The sequence below is a fragment of the Bubalus bubalis genome, chromosome 17 (genome assembly GCF_019923935.1).
Source record: "Bubalus bubalis isolate 160015118507 breed Murrah chromosome 17, NDDB_SH_1, whole genome shotgun sequence".
In the NCBI taxonomy this organism is placed as follows: domain Eukaryota; kingdom Metazoa; phylum Chordata; class Mammalia; order Artiodactyla; family Bovidae; genus Bubalus; species Bubalus bubalis.
Window position 1 is genome coordinate 11,448,587 of NC_059173.1, and position 25,225 is coordinate 11,473,811.

General features: G+C 53.6%; 2 protein-coding genes and 1 non-coding gene across 10 annotated transcripts; 1 reads left to right on the top strand and 2 right to left on the bottom strand.

Annotated features, from left to right (window-relative positions):
- Positions 1-1,352: 1,352 nt before the first annotated feature.
- Positions 1,353-6,918, bottom strand: RITA1 (RBPJ interacting and tubulin associated 1). Of its 7 annotated transcripts, none has more exons than XM_025267567.3 (4): positions 6,642-6,918; positions 6,324-6,399; positions 5,311-5,625; positions 1,353-2,430 (listed from the first exon to the last, which is right to left on the bottom strand). In XM_025267567.3, exons 3-4 carry the CDS (start codon positions 5,610-5,612, stop codon positions 1,923-1,925), a joined length of 810 nt encoding a protein of 269 aa, XP_025123352.1. In that variant the 5' UTR covers positions 5,613-5,625; positions 6,324-6,399; positions 6,642-6,918; the 3' UTR covers positions 1,353-1,922. The 7 variants fall into 7 exon arrangements, with proteins under 7 accessions (XP_025123352.1, XP_025123351.1, XP_025123350.1 ...); XM_025267566.3 differs by having other exon boundaries at positions 6,324-6,462; XM_025267565.3 differs by having other exon boundaries at positions 5,311-5,676; positions 6,642-6,917.
- A 241-nt stretch (positions 6,919-7,159) lies between these two features.
- Positions 7,160-25,169, top strand: DDX54 (DEAD-box helicase 54). Of its 2 annotated transcripts, none has more exons than XM_044930119.2 (20): positions 7,160-7,372; positions 9,645-9,774; positions 10,766-10,836; positions 11,433-11,621; positions 11,973-12,022; positions 13,125-13,166; positions 13,293-13,388; positions 14,135-14,256; positions 14,380-14,441; positions 14,534-14,665; positions 16,031-16,241; positions 18,797-18,931; positions 19,846-20,076; positions 20,159-20,232; positions 20,842-21,045; positions 22,117-22,259; positions 22,353-22,466; positions 23,102-23,206; positions 23,481-23,593; positions 24,554-25,169. In XM_044930119.2, the coding sequence occupies exons 1-20, from the start codon at positions 7,199-7,201 to the stop codon at positions 24,787-24,789; spliced, it is 2,634 nt and encodes an 877-aa protein (XP_044786054.2). In that variant the 5' UTR covers positions 7,160-7,198; the 3' UTR covers positions 24,790-25,169. The 2 variants fall into 2 exon arrangements, with proteins under 2 accessions (XP_044786054.2, XP_044786055.2); XM_044930120.2 differs by having other exon boundaries at positions 7,161-7,372; positions 24,557-25,169.
- TRNAG-CCC lies at positions 17,753-17,825 on the bottom strand. The gene has a single exon. It is a non-coding gene; the product is annotated as a tRNA-Gly (tRNA).
- Positions 25,170-25,225: the final 56 nt, after the last annotated feature.

The window sequence follows — 25,225 nt, forward strand, 5'->3', positions numbered from 1 at the left end:
TTCAGTCTTTCCCAGCATCAGGGTCTTTTCCAATGAGTCAGGTCTTCGTATCAGGTGGACAAAGCATTGGAGTTCCAACTTCAACATTAGTCCTTCCAATGAATAGTCAGGATTGATTTCCTTTAGGATTGACTGGTTGGATCTCCTTGCAGTCCAAGGGACTCTCAACAGTCTTCTCCAACACCATAATTCAAAAGCATCAGTTTTTCGGTGCTTAGCTTTCTTTATAGTCCAACTCTCACATCCATACATGGCTGCTGGAAAAACCATAGCTTTGACTAGATGGACCTTTGTTGGCAAAGTGATGTCTCTGCTTTTTAATATGCTGTCTAGGTTTGTCATGGAGAAGGCAATGGCACCCCATTCCAGTACTCTTGCCTGGAAAATCCCATGGACGCAGGAGCCTGGTGGGCTACAGTCCATGGGGGTGCGAAGAGTTAGACACGACTGAGCGACTTCATTTTCAACTTTTCACTTTCATGCATTGGAGAGGAAATGGCAACCCACTCCAGTGTTCTTGCCTGGAGAATCCCAGGGATGGCGGAGCCTGGTGGGCTGCCGTCTATGGGGTCACACGGAATCGGACACAACTGACGCAACTTAGCAGCAGCAGCAGATTTGTCATAACTTTTCTTCCAAGGAGCAGCTTGTTTCTTCCAATCCTTTAATTTCATGGCTGCAGTCACTGTCCAAAGTGATCCTGGAGCCCAAGAAAATAAAATCTGTCACTGCTTCCACTTTTCCCCCCTCTAAGTGCCATGAAGTGATGGGAATGGATGCCATGATCTTAGCTTTTTTGAATGCTGAGTTTAAGCCAGCTTTTTCACTCTCCTCTTTTACCCTTCTCAAGAAGCTCTTTAGTTCCTCTTCCCTTTCTGCCAGTGGTATCATCTGCATATCTGAGGTTATTGATATTTCCTCTGGCAATCTTGATTCCAACTTGTGATTTATCTAACCTGGCATTTTGCATGATGTACTCTGTATATAAGTTAAATAAGCAAGGTGACAATATACAGCCTTGTCATACTCTTCCCAATTTTGAACTAGTCAGTTGTTCCATGTCCAGTCTTAGCTATTGCTTCTTGACCTGCATTTTTAAAGGTAGGAAATGTACATCAGATATATATTTATATATCTGATTTCAAAACAACTGTAGCCCATATTCTGAACTCAGGAAGAATCAGCCAACCCACCAATTAGTGGCATTACCTAGAAGCCCATGATGGGAGGAGGATAGTTGCCCCACTGCCACGCTGATGATTGCGACATTATTAATTTTGTTACTTAAATCAATTCAGGCCTAACACTGGTCTTTACCTTATGGGGAAAAAAGAAATTAATAAAACTCATGGTTTCGATGAGCTACTGGTATATTTAATACATGAAAATAAATACATGACTATTAAAATTTTTAAATGTCCACTCACAAACCACCCAGATCCTCGTGTTCCCGGCTGGTCCACACATGGTGCCTGGGAAAATTCCTGAGGCCTCCAGACTCAGCTGGAATCTTATCCTGAGCAGGAGCTTGGCTTGAAGGGAGGGAGGAAGAGCCCTCCAGGTTGGCAATCACACCATTTATTCACACTTGGCGGTGAGACAATGTTGTGGGTGTGATGGAAGAGGTGGGGGGACCCTCCCAGGGGACACCCCCTGAGTTGGCACTGAAACGCCATGTGGCCATGACAGGACTGAACACAGGTATGTCAAGGGTTGACCCTCCAATCCATATCAGTGGGGAAAGCAGGGAGCAACCAGAGGTGGTCAGAGGCGGGGCACTGCCCGCCGTTGCTCTGTCTGTCCCCAGGAATGCTCCACCAAAGCCTGTGGTCTCCCCAGAGGCCTGCCCACCAGCACCATTCTCTGAAACTCTGCCCCTCCCTGTGACCCCATGGGCACACCTGCAGAAAGGACCAAGAAACTCATTTCCAAGGGGGCTTTGTTTTCTGGGTAGCCCCACCTTGTCGGGGGGTAGTTGGCACTGAAACACTGACTGAACCAGCCCTGGGAGTCACCAGGGGGCTCCGGAAGGTCACCCCTGATGGGGCAGGCCTGGGATCTCGGGGCCCATTTGTGCAGGGGCTACTGGCGGGTGTGTGACCTGTGCTGGGGACATTAAGGTGGGTGAGGGAGTGGGAACGCTCCCGCCTCAGAGGGCGTGGCGTGTCTAACCCATCCACGGACAGCCTCCGGGAGCTGGCCACTACCCTGTGCTCTGTCTTTGAGAGGTCAGCTGGGTGAACGGCCCGCACTGGAGTCTCCCTGGGGCGGGGAGAATGGCTGCCCCTAGGGGTAGCTGGGGGGGTCCAGAAGAGGGCGTGGAGCTTTGCAGCATCACCTCTTGCCATCCACTTGGCCTCCCAGCCGGCGCCCTCCTGTCGGGAGCCAAAGAGAGACTCGTCGCAGTAAGAAGGAGTGTGGCTGATCAGTCTGGGAAGGGAAGAGAAACAATGAGCTGGGGAAATAAGCCTTGTAAACTTTTCTCACCCCCCCCCCCCCCCATCCCCCCAGCCCCGGCCAGGCCCCTGTAGCAGCAGATGATTGCCTGTAGATCCCAGAAGTACCCACAGGGAAGCCACAGCCCTCATGTACTACTAGCCCCAACTCTTACTATTTCTTCCCTGCGGAGCATCCAGTCCCCCTGCATCCTCCCCACCGCATCCGGGGCATGTACCCAATTGGCCTAGGCCAGGCCAATTTGCATACCCCATCCTCCTGACCACACTGATTGGCTCAGGGCTAACCACATGACCCATTCTGCCCAATGGGAGTCTCCCTCAGAATCTTTGCGGAAACTACTAGGCGAGAAATGTCTTTCTTCCACTGAGTGCTGAAGAACGGGCTCAGGAAGGATATAAGGGCAAAAGAGCTGGTGGCCATCTCACCTGGAACGTGTGTGGGAAAGAATCCCAACAACATTTTGAGCCCCTGTTATATAAGCCCCAAATGCCCTTTGTCTGCTGAGGCCCATTTAGCTTGTTTGCAAGCCCAATTCTTACGTTATTTGCAACCAACAGTAATATAACCTTACTCTTCAGAGCCTTTACTTTTTCTTTTAACTCACCACTTCACCCTTTTCCTAGTGGCCCTGTCAGCTGAACCCTCTGCAGTCATGTGGCCCTTCTAACTGTATTTGAAATTGCACAGCCAAGCACTTGGCATGTAGAGGGTGCTGTGACCTGGCCACACCACCAGAGTAGCTTTTAAAATTTTTGAATATTTACTCAGGGCTTTTCATGTATAGGCCCAGGACTCAGCTTGTCATTTGTGTTATCTCATTATTTCTCACAAAACCCACAGGATGGCAATATGATAATCCCATTTTATAGACAAGAAAACTGAGGCACAGGGAGGATAACAAGGAAGGTACAGTTAAGATTCAAATCCAGCCCCCCACTCAAGGGCCCAAGCTCTTGATCACTAAGCCAGACTTAAATGCCTTCTAGGCCTCTCACCTTTAACTAGATTCATTCAGCATTTTTTTTTTTAATTAATCCCACAAATATTCATGGCATATCTATGAGGTGTGAGGTCCATGACTTTCGGCCAGAACTAAAAGTGCTCCTCATTCCCAAACTGCAAGTCTTTGAAAAGTCAACATTTTGGCCACTTGATTTAGCTGTTCAAACCCAGATTTGGTTACCTATGTCTGTCTGGTACCAAAGTTTCTGCTTAATAGCATCTCTACCTCTTATGTACCTTCTAACTTGACACCCTCTACCTGTCAGCATCCAGCACAAAGTTCCAACCTCTAGGAGAGCATGAGGCTGACTGTTGCCTTCCTGTCATAGACTTCTGTTAATGCAGCCTACAGTGAACTCAGCACTTTCAGCCACGTTGGAGATGTCAGTGCTGCTGATGTCAACCTGAGCCTGCTCTGTGCTCCATGGAACTGTCAAGCAGACGTGACAATCATGGGGCCTTGCTTTCCTCTCTGTTGAATTTTATCTCCTTAAATAGGCACTATTCCCACTCTCAATTAGTGTATGTGCCTTTTGGCTCAGAATAGATCCCAAATAGGACCAGCTAGTTATTAAGGACTGAATTGCCTCCTCCCAAGATTTGTGTTGAATTAAATTAAGGTTAAATGAGGCCATGGGCTTCCCTGGTGACTCAGTGGTAAAGAATCTGCCTGCAACGCAGGAGACTTGGGTTTGATCCCTGGGTCAAGAAGATCCCCTGGAGGAGGGAATAGCAACCCACTCCAGTCCTCATGCCTGGAGAATTCCATGGACAGAGGAGCCTGGCAGGCTACAGTCCATGGGGTTGCAAAGAGCTGGACACGACTGAATGACTAACACACACACAAATGAGGCCACAAAGGTGAGGCTCTAATCCAATAGGATTTGTGTCCTTATAAGAAGAGGAAGAGGCACCAAGAGTGTACACACTCAGAGAAAAGTCCATGTGAGGACCCAGGGAATAGCTGGCCATCTGCAACCCAAGGACAGGCTTCAGGAGAAACCAACCCTGCTGGCATCTTGACCTTTGACTTTAAGCCTCCGTAACTGTGAAAAATCAAACTCATGCTGTTTAAGTCTATAGTATTTTGTTATATATAACAAACCTGATTGACTAATATACTAGTCTTCCATATCTCCGTTCAAGACACTGATGACAATCAATAAGATAGAGTCCTGGGGCCTCCCTCCAGGCTGAAATTCATTGAAATAATCTAAATAATCCCTACAAAAATAACCACTGGCATTAGATTCCATTTTTCTAACTTGTTGGTGAAAATGCAGCAAGAAACATTTTCAAATGACTTGCTTCAGTCTGGAATCACCATATCTATGTCATTTGATGGATCAACCACACTAATAATCTTATGCAAATTGCTCTGTGATTTTGGATAAATCAAGGGCTTCCCTGGTGGCTCAGAAGGTAAAGAATCCTCCTGCAGTACAGCAGACCCAGGTTCAATCCCGGGGTTGGAAATGGAGAAGGAAATGGCAACCCATTCCACTATTATTGCCTGGAGAATTCCATGGACAGAGGAGCCTGGCAGGCTGCAGTGTATGGGGTCGCAAAGAGTTGGACACAACTGAGCGACTAACACCTCTCTCTCTGTTGGACAAATCACCTCACCCCTTTGGGCCTCAGAAGTCCAGTCTAATGCCATTACCATTAATTTATTCCTGAGTGTCAGGTAACTGTGCCAACCACTGTACACGTCTCACCCCCTTAAGTCTTCTCAATAATCCCACTAGGTCCCACCTTCCACTGTGAGGAAACGGGCTCAGAGAGGTCAAATTGCTTGCCCAAGGTCACACAGCAGGTGAACAGCAGGCAATCTCCCTATCCTATTACCTGTATTTGTTCTTCTTCCTTGGTGTGAGGGTTGGGGTGCTGCCACTGGAGGAGGTGGACTCACAGCTCCCATTGGCCCCCAAGGCCTGAGAGACCCCTGTCCCCACTCCTCTGGTTCTGTTGGCCTTCTTCATCCATGGTGGGTCAAAGTCTGGTGGTACGGGCCGGGTACCTGCAGGGCTGCCAAACAAAGTCTCATCCACGTATGATGGCCTAACCTTGACCCGATAGCCACTCCGGCCACGGTGCTGAACGTGGAGAGTCTGCATCCCGCTGATGGCCAGCTCCACTGGGGTCTTCATGCTCTCCGTAGTCCTGAGTGACAAAAGGGGTGCTCTACTTGCCAGGCCCTGCATCCAGGGCTCCCTGTGAAAAGGGGTAAGGATGGCAACCATCTGTCATCAGAAAAGACTGGCAATCGCTTAAGGGCCCGTCCCCAGGGCAAAAAGGTCACATTCTCCAGCAACCAGTCTTCCTCAAAGGGGAGCTGCCAATTCCAGGGAACATTTCAGAAATTTGACATTTTTTGAGTTGTTGTAATGAAGGAGTGGGCGTCCCTAGTGGCTCAGATGGTAAAGAATCCACCTGCAATGTGGGAGACCTGGGTTTGATCCCTGGGTTGGGAAGATCCCCTGGAGGAGGACATGGCAACCCACTCCAGTATTCTTGCCTGGAGAATCACCATGGACAGAGGAGCCTGACGGGCTACAGTCCATGGATTTACAGAGTTAGGCATGACTGAGTGACTGAGCACACAGAAATGACGGGGACAGGGGTGTTACAGATGAATATTTAATGAGTAAATATGCATTCCTAGCATACTGGTGCGTGCTCAGTCAATATTTACAGAACACTAGGGGGATGAACAAGAGATTTGGGCCTATGCCTATTCTGGCACCACACAGAAAACCAACTATGCTGGTGGGGGATGGGGGAAACAGGGCAGGTTTCTATATCTTGTACATATTTATGGGGCAGAAATAATAACCAGCATCGATCAATCCCAAGCCTACCTCCTGCAAAGAGAGGTAGCATTGTCTCATTTCATCCTCTCAACACTCCTGTGAGGTAGCTTCCATTATGTTCATTCTACAGATGACAAAACTGAGGCTTCAAAAGGTGAAGTCACAAGTGTCAGTCACACCTATAAAGCTAAAACAGTGGAAACTGAATTTGAACCTGATTAAGGGTCTAAAGCTCCTGCACTTAACCATTCCACTACTAGGGGATCACACCCAGTCGTCCAGCTGCCCCACATTCACCGATCCCGATCCCCAAGTCCACGTCCCGTAGATGTCCGATGTGCCCGCATTATCGAGTTATTTTCCTACCTGAGCATCTTGGTTCGCTGACGTCGGTCGTTAGCTTCAGCGTCCCCTGTTCCCAGGCCTGGACTCCTTTGCGGGGGCGCTCCGGCACCGGAGGCGCGCGCCGGATATCCGAATCGGCAGCTCTGAATCCCGGGAGCCCGCGACTCCGGGAAGTTCCAAGGCAGCCCCCAGCCCCAGTCCGGGACACCGCGCGGAAAGACCCAGAGCCGCCAGACAGGCCCTAGCGACGTGTGTTCCACGCGCGCACGCGCGCGTCAAACAGCAACCCGTGAGTGACAGGATGGGGCGGGGTGGCCGGAACCATTTACTCCTCGGGGGTGAGTTAAGGCCCCCGAATCCGGACGCCCCCCCCCCCGGAGCTCCCCAAAGCTTCGGAAGGGGGACCCTCCGCGCCAGCGAGGGGAGTGTGTGCGTGCATGTGGATCAAGCCTCCAGAGGCAGCAGAAGGAGCGGGAACGCAGCCGGGGCCGCGTGGAGGCGTCCCCGGTGCCCCCGCCGCGCTGTTGGTATGTCCCTACGGGCTCCGCCCCCTCCCGTTTCCTGGCGCCGGGGCCCGCATGGCTGCCGGCACGCGCCCGGCGGCCGCACCGCGGTCCAGAGCTACCATGGCCCAGTGGAAGAAGAAGAAGGGGCTCCGGAAGCGCCGGGGTGCGGCGTCCCAGTCCCACAGCAGCGACTCGGAGGACGGCGAGTTTGAGATCCAGGCAGAAGATGACGCCCGGGCCCAGAAGGTAGGGAGAGCAGGGCTTTGATACACGTCGGAACCCGAGCCCCTGCTCCGCCCGGTGCACGGCAGTTCCCCCAGCTGGGGAGCGGGCACGGCTGAGGATGGGGACAGATCGGCTGGCCGGGCGGTCAGGGCAGGACCTCCGGCCTGAGCACGTGTGCCAGGACCCTCCGCACCCGGGGTCCGGACTCCCGAAGCCTTTGTATTGGGTAAGCTGGGGGCCTGCGGGGCCTTCCTGGCTGACGCTTGGTCTGGCGCTTCTCATTGGCTTCTTCCTGGCCAGCGGGGGCGGATCCTGGTTTCCATACGTCCAATGAAAAGTGCGGGTGCTGAACATTGGACTTTTGAGAGTTTGGGGGTTCTTCGGAGGACGAATTAGGAGAAGGCTGCACCTCGTGGCTTTGAGACAGCGACGCCCCCAAACCTCTGAGAAACTAATAATAAACTCGCGTCTGTTGATCACTTACTGTGTGCAGGCTTCGTGCTAAAAGCCTTTATAAGCCTTATCATTTAATCCCCACATCAACCCTGCGAGCTAAGTATTTATCCTCCTTTTTCACAGAAGGAAACAGAAGCCTGGAGGGGTGAAGTAACTTGACCAAGACCTCATAGCTTGTGAGTGGGAGAGCCAGGATTCAAATCCAGGACTGTATGGCTCCAGGCCCTGTGCTATGTCCATTCCTGAGTGCTAAGTGTATGCAAATGGTGGTGGTGGTGGGGGCAGGTGTGAGCCCCAAGGGAGCAAAAGAGCTGTAGCCTGTTGTTTCTCACAACCTTTAGAAGACTCTGGGTATAATAGATGAATGAGTGGGCGTTTATATGAAGAGAGCCCTCTCTGCTCTTCAGAAGTAGGGACCAGATGGGGACCTTATTCCATCTCAACCGAGCCTCATACAGCAGGTACTCTATAACTAGGGACCAAGGCACAGCCATGTGTTCGACCCTTTGTACCAGCTGTGGGAGTACACATGGGAGAAATTGCTTAATCTCTCTGTGTGTGCCTCAACTTCTGCACGTGTAGAAAGTAGTCGATTCTATGTGCCTCAAACACTGTGGAAAGGAGGAATGACAGTGTTCAGACATTCTGCTCTTCAGTAAATATTGCTGGGGCACCAGTGTGTTGCAGGCACTCTGTTATCACGTGTCTAGAGCAGGGGTAGGTTGGCAAACTTGCCCTGTAAAGGACCAAATGGTAAATAGTTTAGGCTTTGCAGGGTCATAGAAGGTCATACAACTGTCTACTTTGATTTTGCTATGATCTTTTAAGATTTAAAAATTATTCTTATCTCAGGGACTGTACAAGACAGGTGCAGCTCTGACCTAGAGGGTTGTGTTGGACCACAGAGGAGCACATAGGAAGGAATATAGACTCTGAAGCCAGCGTTCATATCCCTTACTGGCTGTGACTTTGCCAGATCACTTCACCTCTCTGCGTGTCAGTTTCCTTCTCTGTAAAAGACACTAAGTAATAATAGCTGCTTGACAGTGTTGTTGTGAGGAGTGAATTAATTTATACAAACGCTCAGCACAGCACCTGGCTTATAGTAAGTGCCATATAAGTTTCAGTCATTATTATGAATTAGTGTTTTTATAAATGTTATTTCTGAGAGGAAGAAGGCAGTGCTGTAGTCCAAGAAGGCTCCCCAGAGGAGGTGTCTGGGTATGATTTAATTGTGCTAGAACAAGTGGGTGGCAGAGAGAGGAAGCCAGGAATGAGAGAGACCAGATCTGGGGAGGAGTGATGATCAGAGAGGGTGTGAGGGAGACAGGTGCAGGACAGACTGAAAAAGTCTGGTACCTCATTCATAATAGATGATTTGATTGGCTTCCCAAAGTTTTGAGGGCTCTGAATAACTGGTCTGGATGATAATGATGATGGTACCACCATCTGGGCACTGTCCTAAGCTTTATACACACCTATTTAGTCTTCCCAACACCCTATAAGGCATATGCTCTTTTCATCCCCATTTTTGTGATTGGGGAACACAGGCTCTGGGCAAGGAAGTCCCTGGCCTGAGGTCTCACAGCTGCAAGTGACAACGTTGAGACTGAAATACAGGCAGTCTGTCTGTAGAGCCTACTCTCAGACCCGCTGCCCTGTCTTCGTTCAGTCAAAGGAGAGCCCTTTAGCAGAGAAGTCACGTGATCTCACAGGAGCATCAACACCTTGAATGAGGGCTAGTTGGAGGGGCTTGGCAGCAGGACAGCCCCCTTCCCTGTCCCCACTGGTCTGACTGTACCTGGAGTGATGCTGCTTCTCTTTTGCTCCCTCCCAGCTGGGACCTGGCAGACCCCTACCCACTTTCCCCACCTCGGAATGCACCTCGGACGTGGAGCCAGACACGCGGGAGATGGTGCGAGCTCAGAACAAGAAGAAGAAGAAATCAGGAGGCTTCCAGTCCATGGGTGGGTGAGCCAGGCATCTGGGAACTTGGGTCAGGGGAGCCACAGGGGGTCATCATGGCCTCCGTGATCTGTTCCAGACTCTGCACTGTGGTAGGCTTGGGTGGATGGAGGCAGCAGATAATCTCCAAGCCAGTCACAGCCTTCTTATGGGGGCAGCGGGCCTGACAGAATGAGAGAACAGTTAGGGCAAGACTCGGGGTGATGCTGTTGCAGGAACAGGCAAAGATATCTGGGGGTTGAATGGTAATTAGACATGTGTAAAAGCCAAAAAACACTGTAGGCTAAGTTAAAGTAAATGCTGTATTGGAATGTATTTGCAACTGTGTGACAAAGAGCTAATAACCTTAATATATAAAGAGCTTTTATAAATCAATAAGAAAAAGACAGTCACCCAGATAGAGAACTGGGCAAAGAAACAAGTCATCTCCTGTCCCTAAATACTTCCCACCTGCCTCCAAGAGATGCAGGACCTCCTCCGCCTAAAACAAACCCAGTTCCTCAGTGTCATCTCAGGCCCCATCAGTGTTCAGACCCCCATTGTCTCACAGCATTATGTATGTACATATATATGTATTAGTTGCTTAGTCATGTCTGACTCTGATCCCATGGACTGTAGCCCACCAGGCTCCTCTGTCCATGGGAATCTTCAGGTGAGAATACTGGAGTGGGTAGCCATGCCCTCCTCCAGGGCATCTTCCAGACCCAGGGATCAAACCCAGATCTCCTTCATTGCAGGCAGATTCTTTACTGTCTGAGCCACCAGGGAAGCCCACGGCATTGAGTGTTCATGTCAGAATCCAAATGCAGTTCATACCCCACAATCAGTAAACTTGTCTTCTCAGTCTCTATTAATCCATCAGCTTTGTTCTATTGCTTTTCTTTTTTTCTTGCTGTTTATTTGTTTATGCGACAGTCATTTGTCCCATGTAGTTTTCAGCCATGTCTCATAGGGGCTTCTTCAGCCCCCTGGCCATTCCTGTGTCTTTCCCAGGCCTGAGCTACCCAGTCTTCAAAGGCATCATGAAGAAGGGCTACAAGGTGCCGACACCCATCCAGAGGAAGGTATGGGGCGGGGATGCTGTTGCAGGTCAGAAGGAGGGGATGCCAACTCGACCCGTCCATCTGGCCTCTTGACATTCTCCCCTTGTCCCAGCATCACATCTGTTGTCCCCTCTTACTCTGGCCGAAGCCCCACGAGCTTCCCCATTCACAAGTGGAGAAAAGTCAGGGCCAGCAGGGCAGATGCTCGACTCGGGGCATCTTTGCCACTTCAGCTGCTCCCTGCTCAGTCCCTGCCCCAGCAGCTCACAGACACCCCATCATCACCCACTGTCATCTCATGATAGTTGTCCTCAGACATTTAGCCAAGAGGGAGACAGCGTTTCTCTGGGGTCCTGAGGAGGAGGACCAGACGGGGAGGTAGAGCCTGGCTTAACCGGAAGAGAGGTGTCCCAAAGGTCGAAAGGGTTGGGGGTAACGGTCGCTCATCCCTTGAGCTGTGCACACAGGCTTTAACAAGAGTGGGAGCAGGGCTGGGAGACAGGCCCCGCCCCTTCCTCTGAGATGTCCCAGTTCTCCGCTCGGACTTGACGCTCTGGATCACGTGGTCCATGGGTGCAGGAACTGACCCCTCCCCTGCCCCGCTCATTCCCCTGCAGACCATCCCAATGATCCTGGACGGCAAGGATGTGGTGGCAATGGCCCGGACGGGCAGTGGCAAGACCGCCTGCTTCCTCATCCCCATGTTCGAGCGGCTCAAGACCCACAGCGCCCAGACTGGGGCCCGTGCCCTCATCCTCTCGCCCACCCGAGAGCTGGCCCTGCAGACCATGAAGTTCACCAAGGAGGTGTGTCCGGGCGGGGGGACAGGGTGGCTAGACTGAGCTGGGACCAGTCAGCGAGGCCTCAGTGGGTGGGGTCAATTCCCATCCTTACTCATGCTCAGTTGCTCCGTCCTATCCGACTCTTTGCGACCCCATGGACTGTAGCCCACCAGGCTCCTCTGTGCATGGAATGTCCCAGGCAAAAATACTGGAGTGGGTAGCCATCTCCTTCTCCAGGGTATCTCCCCCGATCAGGGATCAAACCCTTGTCTCCTGCACTGGCAGGGGATTCTTTACCACCAAGCCAATACTGAAGCCTCAGCTCCCATCACCAGCTCTCAGTCTCTCTCTCTCTCTCTCTCTGTCTCTCCACAGCTTGGCAAGTTCACTGGCCTCAAGACTGCCCTGATCCTGGGTGGGGACAAGTAAGAGCCCCCTAGGTGCCCTGCATGGTGGCCCCCAAAGCAAGCCTGCCTGGGCCTCCCCATCAGATGGACAGAGCCTGTGCTGCTTGTTAATAACAGCAACGTCTCCGCACGTTCCTGAAATACCAGCAAGGGGAAACATACAGTAAAATACCGAAAGAAATTTCCCACACAACTCAGACGCAGGTTCTGATGTTCCTAAAGGAGAGCTGGAAGCGCCAGGGTCACCCATGTTTTAATATGCTTGATTTGGGGCTGTTTCAGGTGGAATGTGCACCAATCAAGGGGGCGTTTGTGATAGCTCAAATTTACAAAACACTATATTTTTCCTGATGTGCTTATACCGTCCTTTAGAGGTAACAGGCACCACACCTGTTTTACAGATGAGCCAGCTGAGGAAGTGATGGGCCCAGAGAGCCACACGGTGGTCTGGAAGTAGAGCTAAGATTAGCGTCCCTGCCCCTGTTCCACATTTTCTCCCTCAAAGGGCAGCCCCTTCTTTATTCTCTCAGGATGTCACTGTCACCAGTCACTCTTGATTCTTACTGAGAGAGTGTTTTGCTTTTCAGTGCTCTTTTGCCTACATTATAATTTATTATCTCTATTGCTGTGGTTGTCAGAAATAACCTCCATAAGCTGGACCTGGCCCAGAATTCTGCGTCCAGGCTCCTACAGGTGTCCCAAGGTGTTTTCAGAGGAGAACTAAAGTTAGGGATGTGTGCTTAAACAGTTTGAGAACAAGGACATAGAGATCCAGGAAACCTGCTTCTAGGTGGAGCTGGGAGTTCCAGGGTTAGTTGCTAGGTGGTGCTGTGGGTCAAAGGCAGTTTTGTTTCAATCTGAACATTTCGAGTGAAAGAGATGGATTCTATGGTTGAGTCCTTCTCGTTGGAGAACTTTGTTGTTAGCAGTCCTTTTGTATGTTTGAACTTATAGCCCTTGTCCCGGCAGTGGTTTTGCCTAGCATCTCAGCAATAGCTTTCCCCCAGTTCCAACCCCGGGATCAGGGTGTGGGACTCATCTAGGCATTTGGAGATGGGAAGGGAGAGAGACAAAAGAAACCTATTCAATCAAACTGACAGACACCCTCTCTTCTTCCTAGGATGGAAGACCAGTTTGCAGCCTTGCACGAAAATCCTGACATGTGAGTTTGTGGGTTGGGGATGAGGCTCTGGGGTCCCTTCCCCAATGGCCAGGGCTTGGGGAGTGAGAGGAGTGCTATGCTGGTGACCCTGGACCCGGGTGACCTGGCCGGCACAACTACTTCCAGAATCATCGCTACCCCTGGGCGCTTGGTGCATGTGGCTGTGGAGATGAACCTGAAGCTGCAGAGTGTGGAGTATGTGGTATTCGATGAGGCCGACAGGTAAGGCTGCAGGTGCATTCCCGGGTACTTGTGTCAGGGTTGGCCAGGAGGGAGGGCTCTGCCAGGAGAGACCTATGCAGCCCAGATTAAAGCAGTGTTTCTCCAAAGTGGGCCACAGACTGCAGGTCATGTGAGAGCAACAGTTCTCCTTTGGTATTAGGAATATTGAAAAGAATAGTAAAACAACAAACACATGATTTCAAAGAGATAAAAAGTAGCACAAGGCTGAGCACAGACTGGAGCCAGACAGGGGTAGGAGCTGATCCCAGCTCTGTTAACTTGGGCAAATCCCTGAGGGTCCGTGGGCCTTGGTGGCCTGCCTTAGCTACAAAGTGGGGATAAAATAGTGCGCACAGGGGAAGTTTTATTCATATAGAACCGTGCCTGAGCCAGAGTGAGGGCTGGTATCATTTATTTGAACAATGACCTCCCTGGTGGTCCAGTGGTTAAGACTCTGCACTCCTAATTCAGGGAGCATGAGTTTGGTCCCTGGTCAGGGAACCAAGATCTTGGATGCTGCACAGCACAGCCAAAACAAAATAAAACAAAGCATAACTGAGACCAGGCCCAACGTACCGAGGTCATGACTGCTTAGGATAAGGTTGTCAAATAGAGAAAAAGGGATCTGAGTTACAGAAGCATCTGTCCAGGTGACAGAGAGCAATGAGGGCAGGATGACAGGTTTGGAACTCACTGGAATGGAAGCCCCTCTCCTGACCCTGCCCTGCCCTCCCCTGCCCTCCCAGGCTCTTTGAAATGGGCTTCGCAGAGCAGCTCCAGGAAATCATCGGCCGCCTCCCAGGGGGCCACCAGACTGTCCTGTTCTCTGCCACACTGCCCAAGCTGCTGGTGGAGTTCGCCCGAGCTGGTGAGGGGGCCGCAGGAGCGGGGCTGGGGGCTGGGAAACTCATCAGTACCTGGGGGGTGGTGGGGGTGGGCAGTCTTGACTCTTAGCAACTCCCCGCCCATCCTCCTCCATTGTTCACCGCAGGCCTGACGGAGCCCGTGCTCATCCGGTTAGATGTGGACTCTAAACTCAACGAGCAGCTCAAGGTGAGGCTCTGCCCTTGCCCCTCCCCCGGCCCGCGGGGTCAGGAACCCACCCCCTCCCCCCGCCCCGCCCCGACCCCGCCCTCTCTCCACAGACCTCCTTCTTCCTGGTGCGGGAGGATGCCAAGGCCGCTGTGCTGCTCCACCTGCTGCGCAACGTGGTGCGGCCCCAGGACCAGACGGTCGTGTTTGTGGCCACCAAGCACCACGCGGAGTATCTCAGCGAGGTGAGCAGGGACGCCCCCATCCCCTCCTTCCTGTCCTGGGGACCAGCACCTACTCCAGCGCCAGCTCGGAGCTGCAGTTCCGGATTCGGCCACCAGAGAGCAGCACCAGAGCGGCCCTTGGGCCTGGCCAGAGCTTTGTCCATTTTCGACTCTTAGCGACCCCATGGACTACAGCCCACCAGGCTCCTCCGTCCATGGGATTTTCCAGGCAAGAGTACTGGAGTGGGTTGCCATTGCCTTCTCCGTTAATTCTTTGAAGCTGTTATGAAAAATTTCTGGAAACGGAAAGGCAACCCACTCCCAATATTCTTGCCTGGAGAATTCCATGGACTGAAGAGCCTGGTGGGCTACAGTCCATGGGGTTGCAGAGTCAGACACGACTGAAGTGACTGAACACACACACAGACACACGCAGATACACACACAGAGACAGACACACACATGAAAAATTTCAGACACATACCAAAGTCAGAAAATAGCATAATGAACTTTCAGGTACTCAGTTATCAACTCACACCCAGTCTTGATTCGTCTCTAATATCCGTCGCTCCATCCCGGGTATTTTGAAGTGTGTCTCAGCTGTTGCATCATTTTTCTGTAGGTTTTTAGTATCCCCTGTGTTTCTCTTTTTTAAATTGAGAGATAACCTGCATGCTGTAAGCTGTATAAAGTGCCCTAATCTTACGTGAGCAGCTTTTCTGCACGTGTACACCTGTCACCCTCCTGGGGAGCGAGTCCTCTAGCCCCCAAGGCTGCCCGGGCCCGAGTCCAGGCAGCCGCCTCGGGTCAGCCACACCTGGGGTGCGTTATCTGAGGACACAGGCCGCTGGGTTTCACTCACGTGACACCGTTGAACGGTGCTTCCTCTGTCTGGCTGCTGGAGTCACTGATGAATAAAACCAAATCATCACTTTTAAAGAGCAGTTAGCACTTGCACAGCGCCTCCTGTGTTGTGGGCCCTGTTCTCAGCACTGTGCGTGTATTAGCTCATTTAATCCTCTTAACAAAACTACAGAGAGGAAACGTGCTCGCCCCATTCCACAGAAGAAAGTGAAGGCGCAGAGAGGTTAGGAAAGTTGGGCGAGGCCACACAGCCTGTTCGTGACTCAGGAGGAGACTTGAGTGTCTTGCGGTAGCACTTGCAGCCTCCCTGAGGGACACCTCTCTGCACGTGTCATGTTTTTTTGACTCAAACCACCTTGCAGAGGTGAGAGGTGATACGAGTCCCATTAATCCTGAAGAAGATACCAAACCGAGGTCACCCAGCTGAACCGGGGTTCAAACTGAGAGCACCTGACTCCAGAGCCCGTGGTCTTGCCACTGTGTCTAACCCCTCTCCCTATCTCCGGTCTTCACCCCGAGCAGCTGCTGGCGACCCAGGGGGTGAGCTGTGCCCACATCTACAGCGCCCTGGACCAGACGGCCCGCAAGATTAACCTGGCCAGGTTCACGCATGGCAAGTGCTCGGCTCTCATCGTGACTGACCTGGCCGCCCGGGGCCTGGACATCCCACTGCTGGACAACGTCATCAACTACAGCTTCCCCGCCAAGGGCAAGCTCTTCCTGCACCGCGTGGGTAAGGAGCCCGCGGCTGGACCGGACCCCAGCGGGGGCGCCAAGTCCCGGCAAGGACTGAGGGTGCAGGAGTCGAGTCCTGCCACTACTGGTGGAGAATGAAGGCCCAAGGAGGGGACTGATAAATCAGATTCTCTGGGGAGCGGATCTGTCAGGCAGCCTCAGACTCTTAAGGAGGTGATGCTCCCGAGTTTTCTGGGCTCCCCAGTCCTCTGCTTCTCTTTGCCTTCAGGGTCCTTGATGATGCGACCCCTCTTCCCTACAGTCTTCTCCCTAAAACTCCTGGGGACCTTTGTAACCTTTGCACAGCAGCCTGACGCATCTGCCTCCTGCTCCATCAACTGCAGACAGGGTCTCCTGACTCCCTACTTTATCCAGGCAGCCTGTCAGGCCTGGCCAGCCCACCCAGGCCAACTCACACCCACATGTTGAAGCAAAATTTGAAAATGGAGCAGAACACCTAGAAGGCAGGACATTGCCCTCCTGGAAGTCCCCCACCCCCACTGGTGATGTGACGGCCACAGGTGCTCGTCATGTGAGGTGCTGGTCCAGGTGTTCTGCTTGCTTTTTGTCTTCACAACAACCCTGTGCAGTGGGTACCAGCCACACTGGCCCCATTTTACAGATGAGGAAACCGAGGCAGGGAGGTTCAGAACTAGCCAGGTGTCACACAGGTAGCAAAGCGGGGTGTCTGGGATTCGTTTTTTCAAATTTTGGTGAAATATACATAAACATACAGTGATCATGTTAACCGCTTTCAGCTGTAAGTTCAGTGGCATCAAGACGGTCACATTGTTGTGTAACCGTCACGCACCTTCTTTATCTAGAGCATCCTTGTCTTAACAAACTGAAACCCACTACCCATTAATCTAACTCCCTCTTCCCCTTCTCCAGCCCCTGGTAACCATCAGCCTACTTCCTTTTTTCTTCTTTTAACTCATAAATACGTGTGTTATATTTATAAATACAAGTAAGTTAAGTAAGTTCGTGTGAGAGAAGCTTCTGGTGGACTGGTTTCTTTCAGTTGTCTTGCATGTAATTGGACATTGTCGAAGGGGTAAATTCCAGCCACCCGTGGTGGGTGGACCTTTGGGGTGCAAGGGAGCCTCCACCTGGGTCTCCAGCCTCGTCTCCCTGTTGGTGGCTGCGTACTGTACCCTTGATTCCGTTGCTTTGGGAGGGCTGGCCCTGCACGTCCCTTGAGGCATCTCAGAACCCCCAAAGGGAATTTCTCATGTGCTACATGACCAGCAGTGTGAATCAGACCACCACAAACAAAATCTTCCAAACATGGTGACATGGTTTTTGCAAGATGCAGAAACAAGCCAAAGTGTCATGTTCTCCATGGACTTACTTAACACAAAAATAGACTCACACTGAATGTTCCTTTTTAAAAAAAAAAACCAACTTATTTTTATTTATTTACTTATTTGGCTGCACTGGGTCTTGCTTGTGGCATGTGGATCCTGAGTTGTGGTACGTCAACTTTGAGCCGTGGTGCGTGGGATCTAGTTCCCTTGCCAGGGATTGAACCCAGGCCCCCTGCATTGGGAGTGCAGAGTCTTAGCCACTGGACCACCAGGGAAGTCCCCACACTGGCTGTTCTTACCTGTAACCTTCTTCTTACCTCTGTGTACATCAGGCATGTTTTCCATTCATCATCTAACACCATTCTGTGACCGGGGTCGGCAAACTGTTTCTGTAAAGAGCCAGATGGCAAATATTTTAGGCTCTGGAGCTATGTAGTCTGTTCCAGATCTCAGCCCTGGTAGCCTGAAAGCAGCCTCAGACAATTTGTAAATGAAGGAACACAGCTGTGTGCTGATAAAACTTTATTTACACAGTTAGGCTGGGGCTGGATTTGGCCACAGACTGCAGTGTGCAGCCCCTTTCCTCAGCTGTGTAGTACCCACCCCAGGTGATAATCAGCTAATTAACTGACCCCCTGTCCTTACGTCTTTTAAGTGGTTTCTGGTTTGCTGCTCTTCCGACAGAGGGAATGGGGTCCCTGCAGTTGAATCTTTGCACCCTGGGTTATTTCTCTGGGAAAAATCACCCATAGTGGGAATGCCTGAAGACCTCTGATACGGATGAAAAGCAGTGTCTTGCGTCTATTTGTTTTAAATTTTATTGATTATTTATTTGGCTGCGTTGGATCTCAGCTGTGGCACCCAGGGTCTTCACAGCATCACGCGGGATCTTTTGTTGCAGCTCACGGGCTCAGTTAGTTACTTTGTGGCGTGTGGGATTTTAGTTCTCCCACCAGGGATCGCACCCCTGTCCTCTGCATCTCAAGATGGATTCTTAACCTTTGGACCACCAGGGCAGTCTCTCTTGCATCTTTTTCTGCTGACCTCCCAGGGCACCATGTGGGCTCACAACCTCTCGGGCAGGTAGCCGCAGTGACTCTCACTGCCCTGCCCCCTTCATAGGTGGGACATTGTTCAGTCAGGTGGGGCCATGGCGTGGCTCTACCCTTAGGGCTGGGCACGTGGGACTAGTGCTGGGCTCTGGGGTCCTTTGCCTTTGTCTCCGTCTGACCACCTTCCCCTGCAGGTCGTGTGGCCCGGGCCGGCCGAAGTGGCACGGCCTACTCCTTGGTGGCCCCCGACGAGGTCCCCTACCTACTGGACCTACACCTGTTCCTGGGCCGTGCTCTGACCCTTGCCCGTCCCCCTGAGGAGCCCTCAGGTGAGTAGAAGCTGGAGCAGGACTGGGTCCCCCTGGAGTTCAGGATGTGGACAGAGGGTGGAGGTGGGCCACACTGTCCTGGCTTGGGATTTGACCCCAGGGAAAGATGTCTGTATTTGAAAGACAGATAAAGAGCCAGATAAGGGCTTCCCCAGAGAAGGCAATGGCAACCCACTCCAGTACTCTTGCCTGGAGAATCCCATGGACAGAGGAGCCTGGTAGGCTACAGTCCATGGGGTCGCTAAGAGTCAGACACGACTGAGCGACTTCACTTTCACTTTTCACTTTCATCCATTGGAGAAGGCAATGGCAACCCACTCCAGTGTTCTTGCCTGGAGAATCCCAGGGACGGGGGAGCCTGGTGGGCTGCCGTCTATGGGGTCGCACAGAGTCGGACACGACTCAAGTGACTTAGCAGCAGCAAGGGCTTCCCTGGTGGCTCAGGCAGTGAAGAATCTGCCTACAATGCAGGAGACCTGGGTTCCATCCCTGGGTCAAGAAGATTCTCTGGAGAAAAGAATGGCAACCCACTCCAGTAGTCTTGCTTGGAGAATCCCATGGACAGAGGAGCCTGGTGGGCTACAGTCCATGGGGTCGCAGAGTCAGACACAACTGAGCGACTCACACTTTCACTTGAAGAGTCAGATAGTAAACATCTTGGGCCCTGCAGGTCACCTGATGCCCAGCAGCTCCTTGTCTGTGGCCTTGTAGTGTGAAATTAGCCACAGATAATACAGACATGAGTAGAGGCGGGTGTGATCCATAAACCTGTATTTATAAAAACAGGCGGAGCCACTCGATAATTGATGGTTTCCCTTGTGGGGCTGATTTTAGTGACTCAGGACCCAGAGTGGGGCTGGGAAGGGGCCGCGGGCAGAGGATGGCCTCTGACCGGGGCTCCTGGCGGGCGGCAGGCACGAAAGGCGGGGACGGCGTACTGGGCCGGGTGCCGCAGGGTGTGGTGGATGACGAGGACTGCGGCCTGCGGACCAGCCTGGAGGCATCGCTGGAGCTGCGGGGCCTGAGCCGCGTGGCCGACAATGCCCAGCAGCAGTATGTGCGCTCACGGCCGGCGCCCTCGCCCGAGTCCATCAAGAGGGCCAAGGAGCTGGACCTCGCCGGGCTGGGCCTACACCCGCTCTTCAGTGAGTCCCTGTGTCAGGCGGGTGTGAGGTGGACCCCGCAGAACCTACTGGACCTCACGCCTCTCTCCCTCCCTCCTGCCAGGCTCTCACTTCCAGCAGGAGGAGCTGCAGCGGCTCAGGCTGGTGGACAGCATCAGGAACTACCGCTCCCGGGCGGTGAGTGCGGGGCCCGGGTCTGGCTGAGCGCCTGACCCCTCAGCGGGACCTGAGCAGGGAATCCTCTCAGTCCGCGGCTCTAGCTGTGTCAGCATCCCTAGAGCCAAGGTTCTGCTTGTTCCGGAGCCATCCCTGCTGGCGCACAGCACGTTTCCCAGGCCTTCCATACAGATGGGTAGACTGGGGCTCATAGAGGTCAGTGAGACATCCCAGGCCTGTTAGAGGAGCTGGCTTTCAATAGCTCTTATCTCCTGACTCCCATTGGGATGCCTCCCGTGTCTTTTGTCTATGGGAGATGCCCACAAAAGCAGGAAGGGCCTGCCAGCTGGAGGAGAAAAGGAGAAAAGGAGCTGGAAACCTGCATGGTTAAAAAGCACTGGTTTGGGATCCAGTGAACTTAGGTTGAAATCCTAGATCTAGCGTGTCCCTGCTGTGTGACCTTAGGCCTGTTACTCGCCTTCTCTGGGCCTCCCTCCTTAATTGTGAAAAGCCAGGAATGAGTGGAAGGGAACTAGGAGGAATACCAGAGAGAGCACACCAAGTAGGGGAGGTTGGAGTTGGGGAGGAAGCAGCCAGTGGGTGAAGGCCTTGGGTGTCTCCCCGCTACAGACCATCTTTGAGATCAACGCCTCCAGCCGCGACCTGAGCAGCCAGGTGATGCGCGCCAAGCGGGAGAAGGACCGCAAAGCCATCGCCAGCTTCCAGCAGGGACGGCAGGAGCGGCAGGAGGGCCCGGCAGGCCCAGCCCCGAGCCTCCCAGCACCGCAGGAGGAGCAGCCTGAGAAGGAGGAGGTGGCGGGAGAGAGTGTAGAGGTGCAGGCCCCACCCTGGGGACCCTGGAGTCTGGCCTGGGGTGGGGGAAAGGAGGGTCAAGTCCCAGCAGCCCATGGGGCTGACCTCAGGGCTTTGAGCCATTGCTAGGGGTAGAGGCAGTGATCCCAGTCTCACCTCCGACATTTGAGGAAACCAGTGACCCAGCCCCAGCCTCCCTATCTACAGGATGGGGTTGTGGTCTCGTCCACCATCCCTTGCCTTAAGCCCAGGAGGCCAGGTGTGTTTTAGGACTCAGAGTCTTTACGGTGGGTCCCCTGTGGATGACGTCACACCCTCAGCAGGGTCTGGGGTGTCACCGCCGTGAAATGCTTCAGTTTCCACAGTGCGCTGTGCTGGTCCCCACGCCGAGGGGACAGACACAGCCTCTTGTCGGCTCAGGTCCGCTTTTGCTGCCAAGTGAATCTCAGGAAAGTTCATTTCTGGAATCTGGTAGACGAGGGCACTGCAGCCACGTGACCACAGTACATGGTCCTGGGTCCACTGGGCAGATTGAAGACGGCACGTGGAGGGTTCCCACAGGCCCAGGTGGCCATGGCGTTGTCATCATCGCCTGTCTCGGCCTGGGGTCTGGGCAGGTGGGAAGGGGCCGAGCTGGCAGCAGCAGAGGCTTGACTCGGGCAGGGTCAGGCGCTGGGCCTTCGTGGCCAAAGGCAAGGCTGGGGAATCAGGGTGTCCCATTCACCTGGTGGGTAGGGCCCTGGGCCTGCTCTTCTAATGCTTGATGTGGAGAGAGGGTCCAGTAGGCAAAAAATACACTTGAAGACCCCCGGACTAGTCCATGTCATAGAGAGCAAGGCCACCCACAGAGGGATGGGGGACTTGGTCATGTGACTGGGGGCCTGAGCTGGGCCTGGCACATGGTGGGGCTCACCCTGGTCGGCATCCTGCCCGCCCCCACCCTGCCAGTCCTGCCTCTGCTGGTGCTTGGGTCCTGATGAGGACACGGAGGGTCCCGGAAGCTCCTGGCCCTAGACCCCAGCTGGGCTGGCAGGTGGGGAGGCCAGTTTGCTCCCTGGGGGCTGCAGGTGATGCTGGGCCTCTGTCCGCCAGGACCTCTTCACGGAAGTTGTCGGCCGGAAGCGACAGCAGCCAGGACCCCACCGGGGAGCCAAGAGGCGGAGGGAGGAGGCCCGGCAGCGGGACCAGGCGTTCTACATCCCCTACCGGCCCAAGGATTTTGACAGCGAGCGGGGGTGAGTGGCTGCTGGTCCTGGCGGGGGTGGAGTGGGGTGGGTGTTTGGGCCGCCCTCCCAACCTCAGGGTGTCTCTCCACCCTCCCTCTGCAGCCTGAGCATCGGTGGGGACGGGGGCGCCTTCGAGCAGCAGGTGGCTGGTGCAGTGCTGGACCTGATGGGAGACGAAGCCCAGAGCCTGACCAGGGGCCGGCAGCAGCTCAAGTGGTGAGTGAGCCAGCCGGCACACCCCTCCCATGCCCACCTGCCCTCCACTTGGTCCCCACAACAGGCGTGTGACCCCTGACTGTCCTGACTCCCGTTTGATCCCCTAGAGCAGGAATTTTGTCACCTCCCACCCCTCACTGGATCCTGTGGAGCACAGATCATGACCGTCCACCCGCCAATCCCCATGTGGTCATGCCCTACAGGGGTCTTGACCCCATCTGCCCTTCTAGGGGGCTAGTCTTTCTAGACAGGGGCTCATGACCCAGTTTGCCCATTAGAAATCTGGTTTGGAGAAGTGATGTGACTTAGTCCAGGGTCACAGAGCCAGGAGGTGGTAAAGTGGGGGGTTGGGAACCCCCCAGGGGGCCCATGCCCCTGACCCAGACTCCTAGGTTGGACTAATCCCCAGACACCTCCCCCCACCAACACACACTTTTTTTGGGGACCTGGGATGCCAGGGAATGGTGAGGAAGGGCAAGGAATGGGCCTTAACGGAGCACCTGCTGCATGCCAGACGCAGGCATGCCGCTTTCCTTGAATCCTCCCAACAACCCGATGAGGGGTCAGAGGGACACAGGCCTGGAGGGGAAGCGGGCCACCTCCCTCTGTGGCACACCTCCCAACTCCTCCCACAGGGACCGGAAGAAGAAGCGGTTTGTGGGACAGTCAGGACAAGAGGACAAGAAAAAGATCAAGACCGAGAGTGGCCGCTACATCAGCAGCTCCTACAAGCGGGACCTGTATCCTGGAGGGCGGGACTAGAGGGGGCGGGGCCAAGCTCTTTCAGCACAGCCACTGTAGGTGGGGGGCGGGGTCAGGAAGGGCGTGGTCTAGCTCCACCACCCCAGCTTCCTATAGGTGGGGGCTCGGGAGGGGGCGGAGTCGAGCGGATTCAACCACCAAACCCCTTTTAGGTGAGGGCTGTGTCCTGGTTGGGGAGGGGAGCATGGTCAACCCCAAGAGTGCCAAGATCATCTCCATGCCGCAAGCAGCCTCCTTAATGCAGCCCCCCAGCTATCAAAAGTGGAAACAGAAACAGAAAATCGATGATCGTGACTCAGAAGAAGAAGGAACTTTTGACCGCCGTGGCCCAGAGCGAAGAGGTGGGAAGCGCGGCCGAGGGCAAGGTGAGAGCCCTGGGAGGGTCGTCCTTAAAATACAGGCTGCCAAGTAGTACATTTGGTCAACTCGGGTACTTGGTCCTCTTGGCGTGGCCTGGGTCCTTCAGCAGGTGACAGACTAAAGTGGGCAAGGGGTAAAGAAAAAGTGAAAGTGAAGTCGCTCAGTAGTGTCCGACTCTGCGACCCCAAGGGCTATAGCCTACCAGGCTTCTCCATCCATGGGATTTTCCAGGCATGAGTACTGGAGTGGGTTGCCTTTTCCTTCTTGAGGGGATCTTCCCTACCCAGGGATTGAACCCGGGTGTCCCGCGTTGTAGGCAGATGCTTTACCCTCTGAGCCACCAGGGAAGCCCTGGGCAAGGAGTAAAGTGCCCTCCCAGAGACCTGGGAGAGTGGGCTGGGGCTGAGTGACCATGGACAAGCCCCTTCTCCTCACTGACCTCTGATTTCTCTCTTGCCAGAAGAAGGTTAAGCTACAGCCTAGACAATACAGTCCATAGAGACAGGGATTGGAGCCTGCCTGGGTCCCCAGTGCCCAGCCTAGAGGAGGTGCTGAAAGCCTTTGTTGAGTGATTTCTGATTGTGATAGTTACACTTGGGAGGCCTTACTGTGGACCAGGCCTTGTTCTGAACACTGCACACATAATAACTCATTTACGTCTCTCTGGGACCTTGGAGGTAGATGCTATTCATAATTCACAGGCGGGGAAACTGAGGCACAGAGAAGTTACGTCATTGTCCATGAGATCACAGCTGGGATTTGCACCCAGCAGTTTGCGCTAGAGGGTCCATGCTGTTGCCCATTACAGTAGACTACTTAAGCCTTATTCAGCACTTACCACCTGCCAGATGTTGGGGCTTGAACACAGAATGGGAGTGGGGACAGGGGAACACCTGGGAGGCTTCTGGGAGGAGAAGACATTGGGAGTCGACCCAAAAGCTGAGCTCCTGGCATCTCTGTCCCAGCAGGTGCATCCCAGCCCCGCACCCCTGGCACCCCCGCGGGCCGCGTGCGCTCAGAGCTCAAGACCAAGCAGCAGATCCTGAAGCAGCGGCGCCGAGCCCAGAAGATGCGCTTCCTGCAGCGTGGGGGCCTGAAGCAGCTCTCTGCCCGCAACCGGCGCCGCGCCCAGGAGCTGCAGCAGGGCGCCTTTGGCCGGGGTGCCCCTTCCAAGAAGGGCAAGATGAGGAAGAGGATGTAAGAAGGTGACACAGCCCCGCGATTCCTCCGTTGGTCCAGGCGTGGGCATCAGCAGCTTCCCCATGTACCGCTGTGTGCCTGGCCCTGAGTTGGGTGCTGGGGGAGCTCCCTTGGTCCATGCAAAGGAGTGCCACACAGCCACAGAGGGGCAGCAGCTGCCTCTGCCTAAGACAGGGCACATTTGAGTAGGGTGTTGAAGGGTTCATAGGAGTTTTCCAGGTAGGCCACAACCTGAGCTGGCACCTCAGCTGCTGCTGCTTTTCGTGCTGCTGTTTTTCGGTTTCCCAGATTCAGAGGTAGTGGCCCCATGGGTTTGAGCCCTGAGTGCCTGAGGCCCAGTGATGTATTTTTAATGTAATAAACCTTTATTGAGCACCTCCAGTGGACCAGGAGCACAATCTGCTTGAGGAGTTGGAAGGGACAGACCAGGGTGCTGG

Excerpts from the sequence above, each read along its gene's own strand:
- RITA1 (XM_025267562.3), bottom strand. Across the intron at positions 2,431-5,310 it reads AGGAAGAAGAACAAATACAG|ACTGATCAGCCACACTCCTT; the intron begins GTAATAGGATAG and ends TTCCCTTCCCAG.
- DDX54 (XM_044930119.2), top strand. The coding sequence starts at position 7,199 with ATGGCTGCCGGCACGCGCCCGGCGGCCGCACCGCGGTCCAGAGCTACC. Across the intron at positions 18,932-19,845 it reads TCCCCCTGAGGAGCCCTCAG|GCACGAAAGGCGGGGACGGC; the intron begins GTGAGTAGAAGC and ends GGCGGGCGGCAG. Across the intron at positions 23,594-24,553 it reads GAAGCGCGGCCGAGGGCAAG|CAGGTGCATCCCAGCCCCGC; the intron begins GTGAGAGCCCTG and ends TCTCTGTCCCAG.